This window comes from Phascolarctos cinereus, unplaced genomic scaffold (assembly GCF_003287225.1).
Source record: "Phascolarctos cinereus isolate Bilbo 61053 unplaced genomic scaffold, phaCin_HiC Scaffold_1;HRSCAF=81, whole genome shotgun sequence".
NCBI classification, from domain to species: domain Eukaryota; kingdom Metazoa; phylum Chordata; class Mammalia; order Diprotodontia; family Phascolarctidae; genus Phascolarctos; species Phascolarctos cinereus.
In genome coordinates, this window is record NW_027555514.1 from 907,892 (window position 1) to 927,580 (window position 19,689).

Consider the following 19,689-nt stretch of genomic DNA (forward strand, 5'->3'; position numbering starts at 1 on the left):
GTAAGGGTGTTGATGGTCTGAGTCACTTCTGAAGAAACAACAGAAATCATCTCCCTTTCTGAGGGGTATAGGATGCTGCAGGTAAGGAGATGGTGGGGAAAGCACTGGATTCTGAGTGCGAGGGCCTCAGTTCAAATCCTGGCTCCACTCTGCATGCCCAGTGTGACTCCCCAGTGAGGCTTAGGCTCCCTCTCTGAAATGCAGGGACCCCCATCCAACACAGACACACACACAGACACACACACACACACACACACACACACACACACACACACACACACCACCACCATGAATAAAGAATGGTGATTCCCCCTGGAGCCATGTGCTGGGGTGGGGAATAGCAAGCATATGAATCTGGTTGGAGCTGAAGATCTGCAGGGGAAAGCCGTGGAAATCTAGGGAGATAGGGCTGAGGGCAGTGGGAAGGATGGTCCTCAAAGCAGCCACAGAATGAATAGGATACAACTGAGTTACAGGGCAGCCACTGAGTTCTGCATCAGGAGGAAGGGATGTGTCAGAAACAGAGGATATCGAGGAAGAGAGGAGGCCCCAGTGAGGACAATTCAGGGCAGGGCTAAAACGGGGTTGGCTGTGGAAGGAGAAGGAAGTCAGCCTGTCACAGAAGAGAGATTCATTCACTAAGAGGCTGGGGAGGCTATTTATTGAGCACTTACCTAGTTCGAGGAGGATCGACTAGCATCTATGGCGTGCCAGGCAAACAAAAGGACCTCCAAGTCCTTACATTCTAAGTACGTTTTGTCTGAGGAAATGATAAGCACGTATGCACACAGAAATAAAAACAAGATATTTATAATGTAGACTGGGGGCCCCTTGAAGGTGGAGCAATTTGGGAAGGTTGCATGAAGGAGAAAATGCTGGAGCCAGAGACTGTAGGAAGCCAAGAGGAGGAGGAGAAGGGGGGGGGAGAAGGGGAGGGGGAGGGGGAAGAAGAAGGGGCAGTGCATGGCAGGCAGGACCTTGGCATAGATAGATAAGGAAGCCTGATTTCTGAATGTTATAGGGTGTGTGTGTTACTAGATCGTTATGGGAATGGAACAGTGGATGAGAAATCAGGGGTGAGAGTCTCAGTTTGTAAGTCTTTGGGTAGATATGGAGTGTAGCTGAAAACTGTGGAAGTGCATTGAGCCTCAGAAAGGAGTGGGTACAGAGAAACACAGGCCCAGGGCTGTCCCTCAGGGGACAACTGAAGAGAAGAAGAGGGTCTGAGGGCAAGAAGGTGGGGAGCAGAGGATCAGGGGTGACCAGAGGATCAGAAGACTAAGACTTGAGAATTGTGATCATCAACAATGTGTGTGAGAAAGAAGAGAAGGAGGAGGAGAAGGGAGGAGGAGGAGGAGGAGAAGAAGAGAGGAGAGATGAGAAAGAGAAGAGAGAAGAGAAAAAAGAAGAGCAGGAGAAGGAGGAGGAGGAAAGAGAGAAGAGAGGAAAGAGCAAGGTGGGGAGAGAGGAGGAGAGAGAGATTTATTACAGGGGAGTGATGTCCATGGGAATGGGAATCTGACTATTGACTTTAAGAAGGATATGGGTGAGAGAGAAAGGCTACAAGAAACGATCTCGTTGTACCCATTTGGAGAGTCAAGCTGTTAAAGGTGGAGTCCACGTGGCACTGTGAAGAGGACCTGAGTTCCAGTGCGGCCCCTGAGGCTTATTCTCTGTGTGACATTGGACGGATCCCCTAACTTCCCTAGGTGGAAGGTCCATAAGATGGTGATTCTCTCCACCTAGATGAGAGGGCGGGGCAAAAAGGCCCCACCGAAGAGGGCCAGTGAGAGGCTCAGCCTATCATGGGCTGGAGTAGGGGAGAGGTGTGGCTGAGAGAAGGGGGATGAAGTGGCCAGAGAAGCCGAGTCCAGCCTGCAGGTGAGTGGTGGGCCAATGAATTTGACACTGGATGCCTGGGAAGACTGAATGATTTATTAGAGGTTGGTTGGGGAATCACTAGAAGAAGCAGTAGTCGCCAAGGACCGGATCATTTCCTTTCGGACAGAGTTACAAAACCGGGGGAATGTTGTAGATCAGTTTAGCAAGTCTCTCGTGCTCTCCTTGTGGCTAAGAGGGAAGGACTCGGGCTCGAGGACAGAAGAGTCAGGACGAGCCGGGCTAGGCGGGAATGCCCCGCCCCCCTGCAACGGGCGTGGCCCCGTGTTAGGAACCGAGGCTCGGGACCAAAGAAGAGTGTGATTATTAACACGCAGGAGGCACCAAACTGGGAGGGAGGGAGGGCTGATCCGAAGGGATCAGCTGAGTCTAATAAGAGGAATCTCAGTGACGATAAATGTAAAGACTTCTATTTGGGGTCCAAAAACTCAACCGACACAAACACAAAAGGAAGGAGACTTGGGGGTGTGTGTATCCCAAACAGTCCTTGATGCTGGGCCAATGAGTTTCGTGCTCCTGTCTGTCCCTGCGTGACGGAAGGACAGACAACTAGGGTGAAGAAGCACCCAGTCTCATGAGGAAGTGGGCAAATCTGGCTGCGGAGAAGATCCATAGGAACAAAACCGCTGTGTTCAAGTCTCTGAAAGGCTATAATGAGACATAATAACAACACCCTCTATAACATTATGTGTTAGGTTTGCAAAGCGCTTTACGTATGTTGACTCATGTGGTCCTCACAACCTCGGGAGGGAGGTGCTGCACTGTGCCGCATCCCAGGTGTTTAAAACCGCAGCCAAACAACGAGACACATTGAACAAGGGGGACGGGGAGGACTGCAAGGCCCCACCCACGACCACGGGAGGGGGTGGGGTGGGGGAGAAGCTCTTCCTGGCCCCATCTTTGTGGTCAGGGTCGCAGCCGGGTGCACGCGGTGGTCCTGATTCTGCTTCTGTCCATCCCAGGCCCTCCACATTCTGGGTTCCTACTCATTGGATCACATTCTGTGGCACTGGAGGACCTGGGTTCGAGTTCTGGCTCTGACGCCTCCAGAGACCTAGCTGTGTGGGCCTTTAAAATGGGGGCTGGACACCGAGACTTTGGAGTGCCTTTAGCTTTCAATCATTTCTCTAAATCAGGGGCAAAAGAAAAAGAGGGTTAAATCCACCCACCCTCACCCAAATCGACTGCAGATCTTCTCACCTTATAGGACTTTGTGCAGGAAATCTGCCCCTCTCAGCTCCTTAGAATGAGGTGACCTTAGTTGGAACTTGGATCATCTTTTTGTTAACTTTTTATTAAGTTATTAAATGAGGTAAGCCCTTAGCACAGTGCCTGGAACACAGCAGGTGTCACATAAGTGCATGTTTCCTGCTCCTTGGTGACCGCTCCTGAGCCAACCCTAATTTGACAAATTTGAAATTACTAGATATTGGCTGACAGCTCTCAGATGCCAGGCTGGACCCTCTGGATTAATCCACCAACCCATAGGCACACAGAAACTAGCCACTCTTGGCCAGGCTCCGGGAGCAGTCTGCCCAAGGATGAGGGGACAGCCTGCCCTGCTTGCCTTATTTTAAAAAAATTATTCTTCCATGCATTTGAAATCAGTCCCTCCCACTACCTTCTCTGAACTATAACCGTTAAATAAAAAATCAAACTGTCATCATGGATGTGTGGGCCACCAGAAGCCAATGCCAAATGCATCCCCTCTTGGTGGGAGCAGGCCAGGCGGCTTTGTCCTTGTGCTCTAGAATGACACAGTCGGCTGCTGTCTGTCTGTCTTCCTGCTCTATGGGCTTCTCTCCACGTCTGGCCACAGGGTCTTCCTGGTTTCTTCTGATTTTGTTCACTTCATCCATTTATGGTGCAATCATATTCCATTCCCTCCAAATCCCAACCCACTCCCCAAGACAGCATTCTTCAAGTTTCTCATTTTTGGCCACTTGCCTCTCTGTGTTTGTACATAGGGATTCTTTCTCTTTTTTCCTTTTTTAAAAAATTCTTTTGGGGTCTAGCTGGTCGAGGGGATACAAAGTGAGCATCTTCCTGGCTTAGTTCCAAATTGCTTTCCAGAATGGCTGGATCAGCTCCTGGCTCTGCCAAGGCAGCGAGGCAGCACAGTGTGAGACTTGGACCTGGAGACAGCAAGTCTTGAGTTCCAATCTGGCATCAGGTGCAACTCTGGGCAGGTCTCATCTATAAAATGGGGACAATAACAGCCCCTCCCTTCCAAGGTCATTCTGAGAGCTGAAAAATGTATTCACAAAGTGCTTTGCAAACATTTAAATGCTAGCTGTTATGACTTTCCCATAGTCTTTTGACATTTATTTCTCCCTTCCGACGGTTATGAGGCAGAACTTCAGAGTTGCTTCAACTTGTGTTAAAAGAGCTTCCCAACTAATAACCTAACGGGGGCTGTCTCTAAGGCCCCAAGCTGGTCCCAACATCCTTGAGATGCTCAGTCCAGCACCAGGTTCCGAGAATCGAAGAATATTGAATCATGGCTCTGCTGAGCTGAGCCTTGAAGGTCAGAGCGAAGGGCCACTGGTGGCTGTCTGGGGAGAGAGCCACAGGCAGAACAATTAGGCAGCTGCTTAACGTTTCTTCATTTTAGACTGGGGGCACTGTGGTTTTGCCTCAAGCAAAGCCCTCTTAACAGCTGGAAATCTCCAAACCAAAGCAGATGGGAGCTCAGCTACCTGAGTACAGGGCCAGCCGTGTCTGCGGAGGCTCTGGGCTGGTCTGGGCAGTCCCCATACTTGGGCCTGGGCTTGCGGGTGAGGCAGCCGGGAGAGGGAATGGGGTCCTGACCAAAAAGAACTTTTCTGCTAAAGCCAGCAACCTGCCAAATTATGACAGTGGGGTCCTAGTTCAAAAGAGAAGAAAGTGCTTTGTGTTTACTGAAAACCTTGAGCCCAGAGGACTTTTCCCAGAAAAAGGTGGCAGCCAAGTTTTGCTGTTTGCTCAATGTTCACTCAGCAAAGGGGGTGCCTGTCCTACAGACCCGCCAGCTGAGTCCCATTTCATCCACAGTCTGAATCCCACCTTACCACTAACGTGGGGGGGCCCAAACCTCCCTCCCAAGATTGGTGCTGGGGTGCCTAGAAACACTGTCCCAGGCAGGCATGGCCCTGCTCTGTCCCCAGAGGACCAGAGGATACATTCCCTGACCTAACACCTCTGTCATTTTTGCTGTGATCCCACAGACCCATGCCCAGAGCCAAGTGCTGCTAGCATTGGCTTCCCGCTGCACTCCATCCTACCCCAGCAGGGAGGCCCGGGCGAGGCGGGGGCAGGAGTTCCACAAGGGCTGTATGTACAGTCTCAGGGCCGGATTTGCTGGGTGCTGGGGTACGCCAAGGCCCAAGAGGCCAATCTTTGTCCTTGGGTTCCAGGGACCCATTTGCCACCTCTGACTTACTCGTGGGAGACTTCCCCAGGCTTGGGACAATATGGGCACGATCTGGTCTGGAGGAGATGGCCCCCAGTCCAAAGCAGAGTCAGACCCGAATGGCTGTTTGAAGGGTTTATTTCTCTCCTCAGAAATAAATACACAGCCCTACAAACACGACCCCGGGCACCAGAAATCAGAGACCATCTTTGTCTTCGACATGATTCAGGGTAAAGAGAAGAGCAGGGACAGTGGCTGCAGGGTGGGGGGGAGGGGCCTGGTCTGTCTGCCTTTTGGCCCCCGGAGAGGGGAGCCCAGCCACATGTGCGATGAAAGCGAGAGAAAATGCCAGGGCACACCAAGAGCGTATGGACACAGCCCTCTTCTCAAGCAGCCCGATGCCGGGAACAGAGTCTGGGGTCTGAACAGTCAATGTGGTTTGCATTACACAAAAACATGTTTCACATCAATGCTTCATAATACAATCCAGAGACAGAGCTTGTGCGCGTAAATGTTTAAAGCCTGATGCCAGAGTGGCTGATCCTGGTATTAAAGAAACATCAGGGCTCTCCAGCCCCTCCTCTCCCCAGCTCCAGCCACAATCCCAGCCCAAGAAGAGAGGCCCTCGTATCTGTCTGTCACTCAGCTCCTGCCCTGTCCTCTCTCACTCAAACACCAGGCAAGGTTGGAGGCCAGAACGAATCAGGAGCAGGAATTTCACCGTGATCTGGTTAAGGAAGCACAATCCCCAAACGATTCCACAGAGTGATCATGATAGAAAGCCCCAACCTAAATGTGAATGAGATGAGGGAGAGAGGAAGGACAGTGCCCCCAGCTCTGCCCGATCAGCAGTGCAGGCCGCTAGGGGGTGGGCATGGATGGCTTGAACCGAGGCAAGTAAAGTCCGAACTTGTTTTCGATGCCCGCAAATGTGGCCACGGCTAACTTGTAGCCCCCCACGTGATCGGCGTTGGGTGGACGCAAGGATTTCACAGCAGGCTCTGGGGAGGCCGGTTTTCTGAAACAAAAGATTCAAAGTGAGATTCTGGGGATCAAAGGAGGGGCCCTACCCACCCTTCCCCTATACTCACGTGCCCCCGAAATCCACATAGAGCCAACGCTGCAGCAGCTCGTAGGTCAGCAGTGTCACACCAAACTGGGGTGATGACCGGAACACACGGGCTGGCGGAGAGAGGGGCAACCACGAACTGAGACCAGTCCCCAGCCTGGGAGCTTCTGAGCCCTCCCCCCAGGGGCTCCCAGCAGGCCGCCCGTCGCCTCCCCGGCCGTACCCCCTGTCCCCTTCCACAAGGCCCTGTGACCCTCTTCTCGAAGGATCTTCTGAAAGCAGTCCACCACTCCGCTGTAGGTGGTCTGGCCGGTCCGAGCTGCCACCTGTAATCTTGTCTTGATCACATCAGCAGGGGTCACTAAAGATGCAGCTGGCATACCTGTGGGAGAAACACAAGCCATCCGTGGGAAGCATTTTACTGCTGCATAAAAATCTCTTTCCTAGTTAAGAGCTGAACAGGCACCCTGCTCCTCACTCCTAGTGGGAGGCGTAGTCCTACTGTGCGCACATCTGTGCCCACCCCTGAACAGGGCTCCCCCCATGACTTAGCCCCCCTTAGGATAAGTCGGACTCCAAACTCTTCTTCCATGTTATCCACATTTTTAGCTTCAAGTTGAGAAGCAAAAATGGAGAACTTATCTGCTGAAGCTAGCAACTTGCCAAGTTATGAGGGTCAGATTTTTTAAAGGTGAAGTCTATATTGCCTCTTCCTGAAATGTGTCTGTGGCTGCTGGCACCCCCTGCCCTACCAGAGCTAGACAAGCACAGCTAACCCTTCCGGGCTCACTCTCTTCTACAAGAAGGAGCCACATTTCTTTTCTGCCCAGGGTTGGACACTGTTCCCCAATCCTTGGTGGAAGATTTCTAATGATGATGGCTAGTATTCAATGGAAAGGGGCAACCAGGATGAGCCCAGCCTATGTTAGCTACCCTTGGGGACAAAGTCTAAATCACTTTCTCCAAAGTGAGGCAGCTACAGGAAGAAGGCACTGTCTCAAACTGTTTCGAAACCAGGCGGTCACAAGCAGTGGCCTAAAGCAGCCTAGCTCTTCTTCAGGCTAAATAATTCTCTGACGCTTTCTGTCCAGACCAGTATGGTCTGGCTCATAGATGACTTTTAAGGTTATTCTGTGTTGGTACAAATGAGCATGCCACACCTTCACACACACTCTTACTGAAACAGAACTCTTGTCTTTCTGCCACTGTCCAAAGAAGCACCTTAAGAAACACCTCTGGGACGAGGTTCCCCAGTCACAGGTGTGAAGACCTCTCCAGGTTTGCACTGCATTGCGTCGAGTGGACTCTTTGAAGCAGTTGGAGGAACTGCTTTACTCTGTCAAGCCAGGCATCACGATGGCGGAAATCCCAAGGCAGAAGAGCCAACGAGGGGAAATTCTGCCGAGTCTGACGCCCATCCAGAAGGAGGGATGGGTACTGGGACAGAGGAAGCAAGCGTGCATGGCACAGCCTGACAGAGACCCTGGATCTCGGGAAGCGGCTGGCAGGAGGACAGGCACGGTCACTACCACTCACACTTTGTCTGACATCATAGGGTGATGCCCTGACTCGGCATGAACTGAACATCAGTGAGGCAGAGCTGCAGTCACCAGCCTCCCTCTCTCCTCCAGTCACTGAACTCTGGTGACAAAAGTCAGGGCTGGAGACGGCCCGGGAAGAAGGGGGTGCCCTGGACACTCCACAGCATCTGCTTCAGCTGCCCCCGTGGCCGCTGGAACAAACTGTTTTCTGCTCATTCCACCGGGGGGGGGGATCTTCCCTTGCTTGGGCCAGACATCCCCTAACCCCACGACGGGTCTGAGGCCTGTCAGTTAAGTGGTCTAGCCCACCAGCTGAGAAGGTTTACTGAACACTGCTGCTGTGCGTGCGACGGGAGCCACCGGTGAGAGGTGGGTGACAGGCAGACACCACAGGTGGACGGGTAGCCCTCCCACAGAGGTGCTGGCCCTCCCTGAACCGGGTGAGCTCCCATGCACTAAAATGCTTAAAGATGAGGAATGTTCAAGAACTAATTTTGAGGACACAAAAGGAAACAGGGTCAATGCTGGAAAAATAGGATTTGTCTGGAGAAACCAACGTGGATGTGTGGGGACTTGTAAGTAAATGCGGAACAGACAGGAGAGGGGCCAGGCCCAACCTGGGCCCTCAAGTGTCTTTTAGGGGCACCTGGCTCAGCTTTCCTATCATGCCGTTGCACAGCTGAGGAGACGGACAGCCTCAGGACGAGGAGGATGGGGCAGGAGGGGCCGGGAGGCCTGCTAACAGAGGTCCGCAGCTCCCCTTATGCCAACTTACAGTCAGCTCAGCGGCCGCCTCGTCCTTCCAGCCCTGGAGGTGAGAGACTTGGGCCTTCACTAACAAATGCCTGCCCGGAATGGCAGGAAAACGCCATCCACGCCCGACGTCCCATCACACTCCAGCGAGGTCTGAGCAAAGCCGAGATGCCCGATCCTTTAGGCATTCTGCTTCTCTGATGCCAACGGCTCGGTCACCGACGCTTCGCTCCACACCAACACCCTGGGGAAGGGTGGCATCGGGTCCTGGGGGGAGCTGGCTGCTGGATGACCAAGGGGAGTCCACGTTGCTCCACAGGCCGCCGAGGCCAGAAGATGCCGAACACCGGTGAGGACACGCCGCAGGAGAGACCATGTGTGGCGTCTCCCCCCGAGGTCTCCCTGCAGGCTCCTGCTGGTCTCTGAAGATGCAACAGCAGGTCTTGGGAGAGGCGCGGTGGGGTTCACCTGGGGCTTAGCACAAGGCCTGGTTTCCTAAGGAAGCTGCCCAGGCTGGATTCGAGAGGAGTGGGAGAAGTGTCCAGGACAGCGCGTCCACAGGCAGTGTGGCGACCTGAGGGAGGATCTAATGCAGACACGAGCTCTGAGGGTGTCCAGAGGCCAGGCCCCCCTCTCCTCCATCTTGCCCACCCCATGCAGCACCAGTATGGGGGGCAGCTACTGCATGGACAGACATCTTTCACCCTTCCTGGAATCCTTCAGTCCAGAGCTCACCACAGCGTCCCTGGCACGGGCACAGCCCCACCAACCCAGGAGAGTTCTTGACTAACACTCACTCCAGATGGTCACTGACAGGGGGGAGGGGAGGAGGGCGTGTCTGAGCCCCGTCGCATCCTGTCACTGTGTGGACGGCGCAAGGCACAGTGAGAGCTTGGATGGCGCGGAGGACGTGGTGGCCGCAAGGCTGGGGACCTTGTGCCTTCAGTGCCTCCAACACCCGGTGAGAGAAAATAGAGCGAGGAGGAGCCGGGGTGCGCTGAGGCGCATCATGGCTCCGCCTTCATGCCACACCTCTGAGAACAGGCCTGTTAGAACCCTTCCTTGTGAGCCCAAAGATGAAGGAGGGAGTATAAAGGCAGTGTGAGGGCAGACTGTGGAGGTCCGCTGGGCCCACAGACTCTTCCCGCTTCTCTCCCGAGGTGGCCTCATCTCTTCCTGTGCGGCTCTAGTCTCCCACAAGCCAAGAGCTGCCTTTCCCTGTCAGCCACCCACGTTTTGTGACTGCTCCCTAAGGACGGCTGTCACTCAGAAGGTGCCTTTCACCTCTTCTCTTGTGATCCCGGGGCCCCCTGTTTGCCCAGGATCCCATATCTCACTTGTGCCCCAGGGACCTGAGCAGAGGCTCTTCCCTGACCGCCGCCACGACCATCAGTGGGCACCGGCGTGAAGCAGCAGCAGCTGGCCCTCGGGGCGTGCAGGTGCACAGAGCCCTGTGGGTCACAGGCAGCCCCATCAAAGCACCCAGCCCGGCTGACGCCCCCTCGGCTGTGCCCCAGTCTTCTTCACTGCCCGGACTTGGGGCCCTCCCCCAGACTGGCCGCCTCCCGTGGATGCTCTCTGTAGATGCTCAGTGCCCTTTCCTCACCCCCCAGACGGGCCACCGGCCAGCCGTTCTCCCCTCTTCTCTCCTCCTGCACTTCGTGCCTTTCCTCCGCTGACTCTTTAATTTGTACAGCGCCGTCTATGTGCCTGCCGTGGGCAGGGCTTTGCTTCTCTTGTCTGTGTACCCAGTGCCAGGCACAGAGCCAGCGCTTGCTACGTGCCTGGCTGACGGACAGATATCAATCCCTCCCCGTGTGTGTGCTGGTGGACTGACAGCAGCCGCCTGGGTGCTCCCCTGGGGGGCAGCCCTGCCAGCCCACTCACAAGAACAGGAATGGCCTCCAACGCCAGAGTTGTTGTGCGGGGTCTCTTCTACATTTGCGTTTCCCAAGTCTCCTGGCCTGTGTCAGGCCAGAGATGAACGTGATGACCTCTTGTCTCCGGCCACCCTCCAGCTGGCCTTGGGGGCTGACATTAGCCACACCCTCCTCACCCTGGATCATTCGAACCCTTGAAGTCTAGACCTCCCCGTCTCTTCCACCCCAATCAACATCTTGATGACCCTTCCCCTGACAGGGGCATTCTGGGGGATCCCCACGTGGCACTGTGCTGGAGAGTCAGTAAAAACCACACCGACGCTCCACTGCAGAGACAAGACACATCCGTGTGGACTGAGACAAAAACAAAGATGGAGCAGTGCCAGTGGGTACAGGGGCACAGCACCTGTGGAGATGGGAGAGGCCTTGTGGAGGAGGGCCAAATAGATGGGGTGAGCCACGAGGGCAGACCCGCTATGCAAAGGCACGGAGGTGGGAGATGAGGCTACTCCCCCCCGCCAAGGTTCTGGGGGTCCCACGTCCTGGCTCTCCTTCAGGGGGTGCAAAGAGCCCCGTCAGTGAGTATGCGTCTACCTACAGAGGGAAAATGTGCCTCAGGCTCAAACTCCTGGAGGCCAGGAAGGGCAGATGCTGACCAGGGTCCTGGCCAGATTCCGGGGCCTGGCTTCTGATGTACATGTACTCACACAACGTCCGCGTGAACTCACACACACACACACACACACACACACACACACACACACACACACCCCCACACTCATGCAGTCACCCATATGTACGCTCTCACACATGCATGCGTGCATTCACACACATACCCGTGCATTCATACGTGCTCACATATACTCATACACAATGCAGTATTCACATGCATTCATGCGCACACACACACTAGCTCAAATGAATTCATACACAACCATGCATTCACACACATGCACACTTGCATGTGTTCAATACATTCACACACACACATTCACGTGCTCACATGCATTCACACACACACACACACTCACAAACACACAACTTACACACAGGTTACCCCTCCGCTTTCTCTCAGAGACACTGAAGACAGGGAAAGTTGGCGTTTCCCTCGGGGCAGGACAAAGGAAGGGGTGAGGAGACTTACCAGCGATGGCCCCCGCAAGGAGGAGGCTGCCAGGGCTGACGTGCCCATCCTCCTGAGCGAAGGACGCCTTCACATGCGCGTAGCAGGGGAAGTAAATGGCAGAGAAGGGGATGTCCCGCAGAAAGCACGCTTTGGCACCCTGCAAGGCGGAAGGGAAAGTGTGAGAGCCGCTGTTCAGCACCACATCATTTCTGACACGGAGAGTGCCTGGTCTCTGCTCCCGTGGGTGGAGACAGAACTACCACAGAGGAGGAGTGTCAGCCAGGGGAGCACAGGGGAGAGGGGCACAGAAGGGCCAGGCCAGGCCTAGCAGCCAAGGGCATGAACGGGTTTTCAGACACAAGGCAGGAGTCAGGGAGGCAAGTCTGTTCGATGCGCTTGAGGAAGATGAGAGATTCTGAAGCAGGACAGAAGGTGCACGCAGGCACTGAGAGAGCAGCAGGAAGAGTCCCGGAAGTGCGGCCCTGACCTCCATCCTCTACCTGAGGAAGGAGGAAGGACAGGGGAGGGGAGAAGGCCTAGGATGGAGGCTGTGAGGGAGGGGAACACTGGTTGGAGAAGACCAGCAGCCCTCTTCTTACAAGATGGAACCCCTCAGAGCTATCGCTCACTGGGCCCAGAGCCTCAGAAGAAGGCCAGGACAGGGGGAGAGACGCTGCGCCCGGGGAAGCCTTGGGGCTGACCCTGGGTCAGTGTGAGACAAACCTGGCTGGGGGTGGGGCTGAAGGCGAGGCCTGGCTTTCCACAGCCTCCCCAACCCAACTCAGGAGCCATGTTTGGGGGACCTGTGGAAATTACTCCAAAAATGGTTTCTTTCAAAGGATCGCTTTTTCTAAACTGACAAGAAAGTGCCTCCTTACCCCCTCCAAAGTCACCATCTGGAGGTAAGTGACCTCCTGGGGCAAACACTGACAAGTGTGTAGACAGTACCCTGCTGCCTTCAGCCCAGTGGCACCTCCCTCAACCACGAGACTGCCAGGAGCTTAGTGAGATGGACTTCCAGGGCCTGCCAGGCTGTGCCATGAGATGGAGGCTGCAGGGACTTCAGGGGGCAACCAGGGAAATTCCCAAAGCCTCCGGCTTGGGGGGACCCTGTGAAAGAGAGTACGCCCCTTCTTTTCTTACAGACCCCCAGTCTTCACTTCTGAGATTCACCCAGAGAGCTGCATGTCTGACGAATCCTCCATCCCTGGCTCACCTGGGGAAACCAGGCCTGAGGAGACCTGGCACCTTTGTACAGTCTCACACCCTCAGGCTGTATCCCAGCCCCTCTTCTCCTTGACCAGAAGGCAAGAGGCCTCCCAGACCTCCCAGCCGATCCAAGACCACTCGGGTGAGCTGATCCCATTGACAGCACTGTTGGGACACACTGGGCCCCAGGCCAGGAAAGGCAAAGGCCTGCAGGGCCCATCCCATACAGTCCCATGGCTTCCTTGTACATAGGCCTAAAGTAACTAACCCCCTCTGGAGAAATGCACAGGCAATGCATCACCTCCCCTTGTCCAAGTCCCCTCTGGAACCTGGAACGAGTGGGTTTTTAGTGCGCTCTTTACTCACGTGGACACAAGTTAGAAGGGAAAAGCTGCCCAGGGGTGACCTGTTGGGGCCGGCCTGTGTAGGGGCCTACATGTCCTGGGCTGACTTGTGGGGGTAGGGGTGGGTGGGGGGTGACCTGCCCAGAGGCTGCCCTGCCCGTGTGTCTGGGGGATGGACCTGCCCGGGGGCCAACATGTCCAGGGCTGACCTACCTGGGGGAGAGGGGGTACGTGACCTGTCCAGGGGTGACCTGCCCTGTAAACAAGGTTGGACCAGACTGGGATCAGGCCGAAGAATTAGCTCTGGCTTCCCTCCAGTATCCCCGACTCCTCGAATCTCCCCTTCCTCATCTGGGAAGGCATGTTCAAGGCAGGCCTCATTTAACTTCAGGTTAATCGTCCGCAACCAACCCTGGCCAATTAGGAAGGCCCAGAGAGGCTGGCCAAAGACACATCTCGCGCCCTCTGGCAAACAATCCACACTCAGGCGGGCCCCATATCTCCCCAGAGCCTGGGCTCTGCCTGTCTGTCTGTCCTGCTCCCGCTTCACCTGAGAAGAAGGCTGCAGACAAGCCAATGCCTTCCCAGCAAGGACAAGGTAATTAGCCTCACAAAGGCACCTCTGTGTCGGCTGGGCCCAAGGAGCCAGCCGGTCTAGGAGACGGAGGCTTAGGCTGGCCTCCTGCAGTGAATGCACATTGTCTAGTTCAGGGAAAGATGCCAGCACGGGGACCTGGCCGCATTCAAGCCCACAGTGGCGCACCTTGTCTGCCCTGGTGATTGAAGGGCTGCGTCAGGCCGGCCTCTTGTTACCCACCCTCCAGGTGGAGGATTTATTGGGTGCAGGGAATTGTTGTTTTGATCCCAGAGTGGCAGACAATAGGCAGTGAGTCGCCACAGGATCCCTGAGCATTCTTCTGGCTTTTTCCATGTGACTAACCCTTGGCTCCCGCAGCCCCCCTTCCTGGCCCAGTCCAGCATCTGCCTGCCTCCACCCCACTCACAGATTTCCTTCACACTGTGGGTCTTTAATGCCTGAAACTGCAAACATGCATGGGGGAGGAAAGTCCATTCTGAAGACACCTTCCTGCCCCTGCGGCCGGGCTGGACAGGCCACTGCCCCTCGCCAGCCAGCACTGCGCTGCTTCCTTGCTCAGCTCGCCGCCCCGTCCTGTCCTGTGGTTTCTGGGCAGTTTTCCTTTGTCCTTAAGGTTGCGGCGCCCACTCTTGTGGCTGGGGAGATGTAACCAGCCGGGCTGGGCACTCTCCATACCTTAGGGGCTCAGGGACCGTGGGGCCCTCAGCTCGAGGGCAGGGCCAACCATGGGCTCCCCACAAGTGGATTCTGGGAGTGGTGAAAGTGCCTTGAAAACCTGGCCAAGGGCAGGGCTCACGTGTGATCTGGGTCAGAGATCCAGGCGGGAGGGGCCTCAGCCAGGGTGATGTGGGCAGGGCCTTCTCCTCTTGTGCCTAGCACTGGGCCTGGCCTAGTTACAGACACAACAGCTACTTCACAAAGAGCCCACGGCTCAGTCATCTGTCTAAGGGAGCCATGCAGGCATAAAGGGGCCCTATAGCTAGGGATGTGGGCAGGATTTGAACCCGGGTTTTCCAGGCTCCAAGGACAGAGAGCAAACACCAGATACTGCATGATGTGGGATTAAAAAGCTACAAAAAGCAAAAATTAGACAGAAGTAAGAGATGCATCTGGTCTACATTTCTTAGAATTTAAAATGAAACACACGAACAAAAGCTCATGCAAACCAGTGGTCAGGACCAACTTCCTTTACCTCAGGAAGCCAAGGGCATCACACTGACCCACAAACCTCCCCAGTGAAGGGTCAAACAGACACAGAAGCATGATGGGATTTCAGCGGTAAAGGTTAAGAGTCCCTCCCCCCATCCCATGGGGAGGACGAGGCAGCAGCTGCTGAGACCCATGAGGCAGTGATGGCCTCGGGCACACTGTGCCCTGGCTCAGTCCACTTCTACAAGACTGCCCAGATGTGGGAGGGACTGTCTTTGATAAGCTAACGAGTGCCCAGAGGAAAGCGAGGGACCAGAGGCCTAGCCCAGGCTATCTGTCACACAGACCCCAAGCAACAGAGGCAAGGAGAGCGGGTGAGCTGCCAAGAGGCATGAGAAACAACTTTCCTGGAGCCCTCTGGGGCTGCAGGGGATGGGATCCAGGGCCCGGAGGAGCACGGCCACTTGGCGGTCAACCAGAAAATCAGGGGCCACCTCCGAGAGGACTCTCAGGAGTGCCGGGAGAAAGGACAGCCTGAGAAGGGGTGGTACAAAGACATGGCTAGGCTGTTTTGTTATGGTGGCATCGAAAGGATGGAACCCCGGGACAAGACGGTGGGAAGATCACAGGACCATGTGAACCCTTCTTCAAAATGGAGGGGACCAGGGCACCTCTGCGGGCAGAGATGAGACCCTGTCCATGGGGAGAGATTCAAGGTGTGAATGAGGGAGGGAAGAAGTGATGGGAAGGCAAGGGAGGTGTCCTTTACCTGGGGGATGAGCAGCCGAAAAGTGGGGGAGAAAACTGCCTGAGCACACCCTCTAGGCCAGGGAACCCAGAGTGCAGGAAGAGGAATTCCGAGACAGAAGTGAGATGTGTTGCCACCTGGAGTGGGTGGAGCTGAGAATCTGGGACGGAGGAACAAACTTGGGGATCTCTGAGCCTCAAGATGAACCTCAGCTCGAAACTGGGAGCTCAGGCAACATCCGTAGAAGGAGGAGGGGCAGTGCTATCCAGCAAACAGAGGGAGAGACAGAGGAACACGGCGGACCTCACGTAGAGGAAGGCATGAAGTGATGCTGCCATTGCAACAGACGATGAGGAAAGGCACGGAGAAGTGATGGAATCGTGACAGGGGACCACCATTATGTGGAGGTCAAAGAGGCACGCCTAGAAACCCCCCTATGTCACACCCTGGGCCTTCTTCTCTCACTTGGTGACCTCGTCCCACCACCCAGAAACCAATCCCAACTGAGAAGTCATTTTACCTCCAGCACACGTCTGCCATCCATCCCCTTCTCTCCACTCCCATGCTCACCACCCCACGTTAGGCTCTCTCTGCTGCATTCTAATCTGCTCTCCACATACATTTCCATGTGACTTCCTCAAGGCAGCAGTCAGCTCCCAATGTAATCAACTCCAGTGTCTCCCCTCATTGCCCACAGGATCACATAGGATCCTTCACAACCTAACCTCAGCCTATCCCTTTCACTCCTCTGCGCATATTCTATGGCTCAGCCAAAGTGACCTTCTGTTTCTCTGTTTCCATGTCTAGTCCTTTGCACTGGCTCCCCCCCATTGCAGCCCATCTGATCACTTGTTTCTTCCTTCATATCGGCTCAAAGGACACCTATATGAAGCTGTTATAGATTCCCTCCAGATGCTAGTTCTACCCTCCCCCATTACCTTGTATTCGTTTTGGATACATTTATTTATCCCTAGCACCTAACAATAGGTCCTGGCACACTGTCAGACTTTAATCAATGTTTGCTGATTTCCTGATGATGTCCCTCTGAATCTACAGAGTTCTGCTAGCTGATGGTGGCTGAGTCCAGCAGCAGTCAACTGAAATACTAGAGGGGCAAGTCCACAAATGTATTGCTCAGACCCAAACCTAGATGAGGAACTCACAGAGTTCAGACTAGGAAGGTAGGGAATAGACTTCAGCCTGCATTGCTTTGGTCACACAGAAAGCTTGTAGGTTTCCCAGCCTGAGTTGTTCCTGAAATCATGAATTAATACAACACTTAAGACCTTGAGAAAGTAACAGCAGAAATAGCCCTGATATTCCTTCCAGAAGTTCCCAGAGCACAGCTCTAACATGAAGTCCAAAGTCAGGAAGTAGTCTAGGAGAATAAGCAAGCAAAAAAAGAATCTCACCATAAAGAGTTATGGTAACAGGGATGCTCAGAATATAAACCCAGAAAAAGAGAATGACTGCAAAACAGCTATAAACAAAGCCTCAGAAAAGAGTATAGCTTGGGCACAAGTTCAATTAGAATTCCTACATGAATGAAGAATTAAAAAACACTTTATAAATTAAATGAGAGCATGAAAGGAAACAATTGGAAAAGGAATGAGAGCTATAGACAAAAAGGAACTAACATCTTGGCACAAGGGGTACAAAATCCTACCCAAGTGACACAATCCTTAAAAATTAGAATGGACCAAAAAGAAGTTAATGACTGCATGACACAGTAAGAAATAGTAGAAGAAAGTAGAAAGACTGAACAAAAAAATAGAAGTTTAAATTATCTCATATTAAAAACAAGTGACCAAGAAAACAGATCAAGGAAAGATAATTTAAGAATCACTGGACTACTTGAGAGCCATAACCTAAAAAAGAGCCTAGACATTATATTTCAAGAAATCATAAAACTGTCCAGAGTTCTTAGGAACAGAAGGCAAAGTGAAAATAGAGTCAACAGTCTACAACCTAAAGGAAATAAATACTCTCAGGAACATTACAATCCAAATCCAGAGCGTCTATGTAAAAGAAAAAATGTTGCAAAAAGAGAAAGAAAGAAAGAATTCAAGCACCTAGGAGCCATAGTCAGAATCACATAGGACTTAGCATCCATGACTCAAAAGAAGTGGAAAGCTTGGAGTATGATAATCCATAAAGCAAAAGACCTAGGGGAACAATATACCCAGCAAAACAGTATAACCCTTTCTACAGGGAAAAAAAAGAATATTTAATAAAATAAAGGAGACCTCCAAGCACTCCTGATGAAAATATCAGAGCTGTGAAGAAACTCTGAAATTCAAACACAGGGGTTAAGTGAAACATGGAAAGGTGATATAGATGGAAGAGAAAATAGAAGTGAGTAATCATCAGAGTAAACAAAGATGAAGTATTTACATTTCAATAGGGGGTGATGAGGCAGCTAGGTGGTAAAGTGGGTAAAGTACTGGGTCTGGAGTCAGGAAGACTCAATGTCCTGAGTTCAGATCCATCCTCAGACACTTGTGAAGCTGGGTGACTCTGGGCAAGTCACTTCACCCTGCTGGCCTCATTTCTTCATCTGTAAACTGAGCTGGAGAAGGAGATGGCAAGCCCCTCCAGGATCTTTGCCAAGAAAACCCCAAATGGGGTCATGAAGAATCCGATGCAACTGAAAGTGACTGGACAAGGGGATGACCGTATATACGTATGTCCTCTTAGAACCCTGCTATCATCAAGAGTCATAGGAGGAATTGCCTGGGAGTGTTTGTTTTTTCAATAATTTCAAAGAAAGAAAGGAAAAAGAGGGGAAAAGGGAACAGAGGGAGGAGAAGGGAGTGTACAGGTGGGAAAAATTCTCACACTACATGAGTATATAGGTAGAAGACTATATAAAAAAAAGAGGAAGAGGTGGGGGGAACAGGTGACACCTGAACCTCACTTTTATATGAAGTGGCCAAAGGAGGGACGCGTGTGCATACAGAATTGAGTATAAAAATAAACTGTAGAGGCAGCTAGGTGGCACACAGGATAGAGCACCGGACCTGAATTCAGGAAGACCTGAGTTCAAATCTGGCCTCAGACACTTGACACTAGCTGTGTGACCTTGGGCAAGTCACTTCACTCCATTGCCTCACCAAAAAAAAAAAAAGAAAGAAATTTCATTTCAAAGGGAAACAAGTAAGAAAAAAAGGAAATGGGGAGAGGGGAATAAGAGGGAGGGTGGGTCACAGAAGGGGAGGGAGGAAGACTTAGAGCCTAGGAATGGGCTGGGGAGCAGAAGAGCCCAGGGGCTGAGCATGCGAGCCTCTCACTACATTCTGTTCGCGCAGTGACCGAGCCTGATTCTGGGGGACTCAGACATACCACTTCACATGGCTGATCCCATAGTTTGCCATCTAGCTCCCTCCAAGGACCCTCTATCACCCTTACCTAAGCTTGCCCAGTGCATTCCCCCTCCCGGCCCTCAGCCATAACACAGCTGGCTTGACCTGGGAGGACTCATCCCAGAGACCAAACCCTGAAGGATCGATACTTGAATTATTCCTAAGATGAGCAAACTCTGACCCAGTCACCCCTCCTCATCTCTGGGATTCTGAACCTGGGCTGACATTAAAAAACAAGCACACGCCTTTTCCCACCTTCAACTGACCACTCCCATATTCCTGCCTCCTCTCAGCCTAGCCCCACAAACATCCTGCCCTTCCACTGTGCTCTGCAATCCCTGCTCCACCAGGAACAAACGAGCCTTCATCCCCGACTCCTTCCACCTTCTGACACACGGCCTCCCAGGCTGACCTTCCCAGCACTCTCTGGAATCACTACTTGAGGTGGCAAACTTCCTTCCTGCCTTGGCCACTTCCAAGCCACATCATTCAGTCCCCTCTCCCCCTCCAAAGTTACCGTGCAATGAAGATCCTGGTCACTGGTGTCCACAGGCTCCAGAACCCTCCTGCCCTCCCTTCCTTTCTTCTGGTTCAAGCCTGGCTCACAGTCTCTGTCTCCT

At 53.2% G+C, this 19,689-nt stretch overlaps 1 protein-coding gene across 4 annotated transcripts in view; it reads right to left on the bottom strand.

The window, feature by feature from the left end:
* Positions 1 to 5,410: 5,410 nt before the first annotated feature.
* Positions 5,411 to 19,689, bottom strand: part of SLC25A13 (solute carrier family 25 member 13) — an 83,746-nt gene continuing 69,467 nt past the window's right edge. For 3 of the 4 annotated variants that reach the window (XM_020999968.2, XM_020999970.2, XM_020999969.2), the window contains 4 exons: positions 11,678 to 11,816; positions 6,583 to 6,741; positions 6,382 to 6,472; positions 5,411 to 6,308 (listed from right to left, as the gene is read on the bottom strand). In XM_020999968.2, coding sequence (XP_020855627.1) covers positions 6,152 to 6,308; positions 6,382 to 6,472; positions 6,583 to 6,741; positions 11,678 to 11,816 — 546 coding nt within the window. In that variant the 3' untranslated portion in view covers positions 5,411 to 6,151. Of the gene's footprint in view, positions 6,309 to 6,381; positions 6,473 to 6,582; positions 6,742 to 8,675; positions 11,128 to 11,677; positions 11,817 to 19,689 lie in introns of those variants that run through there. The other variant, XR_013485034.1, reaches the window with a different exon arrangement.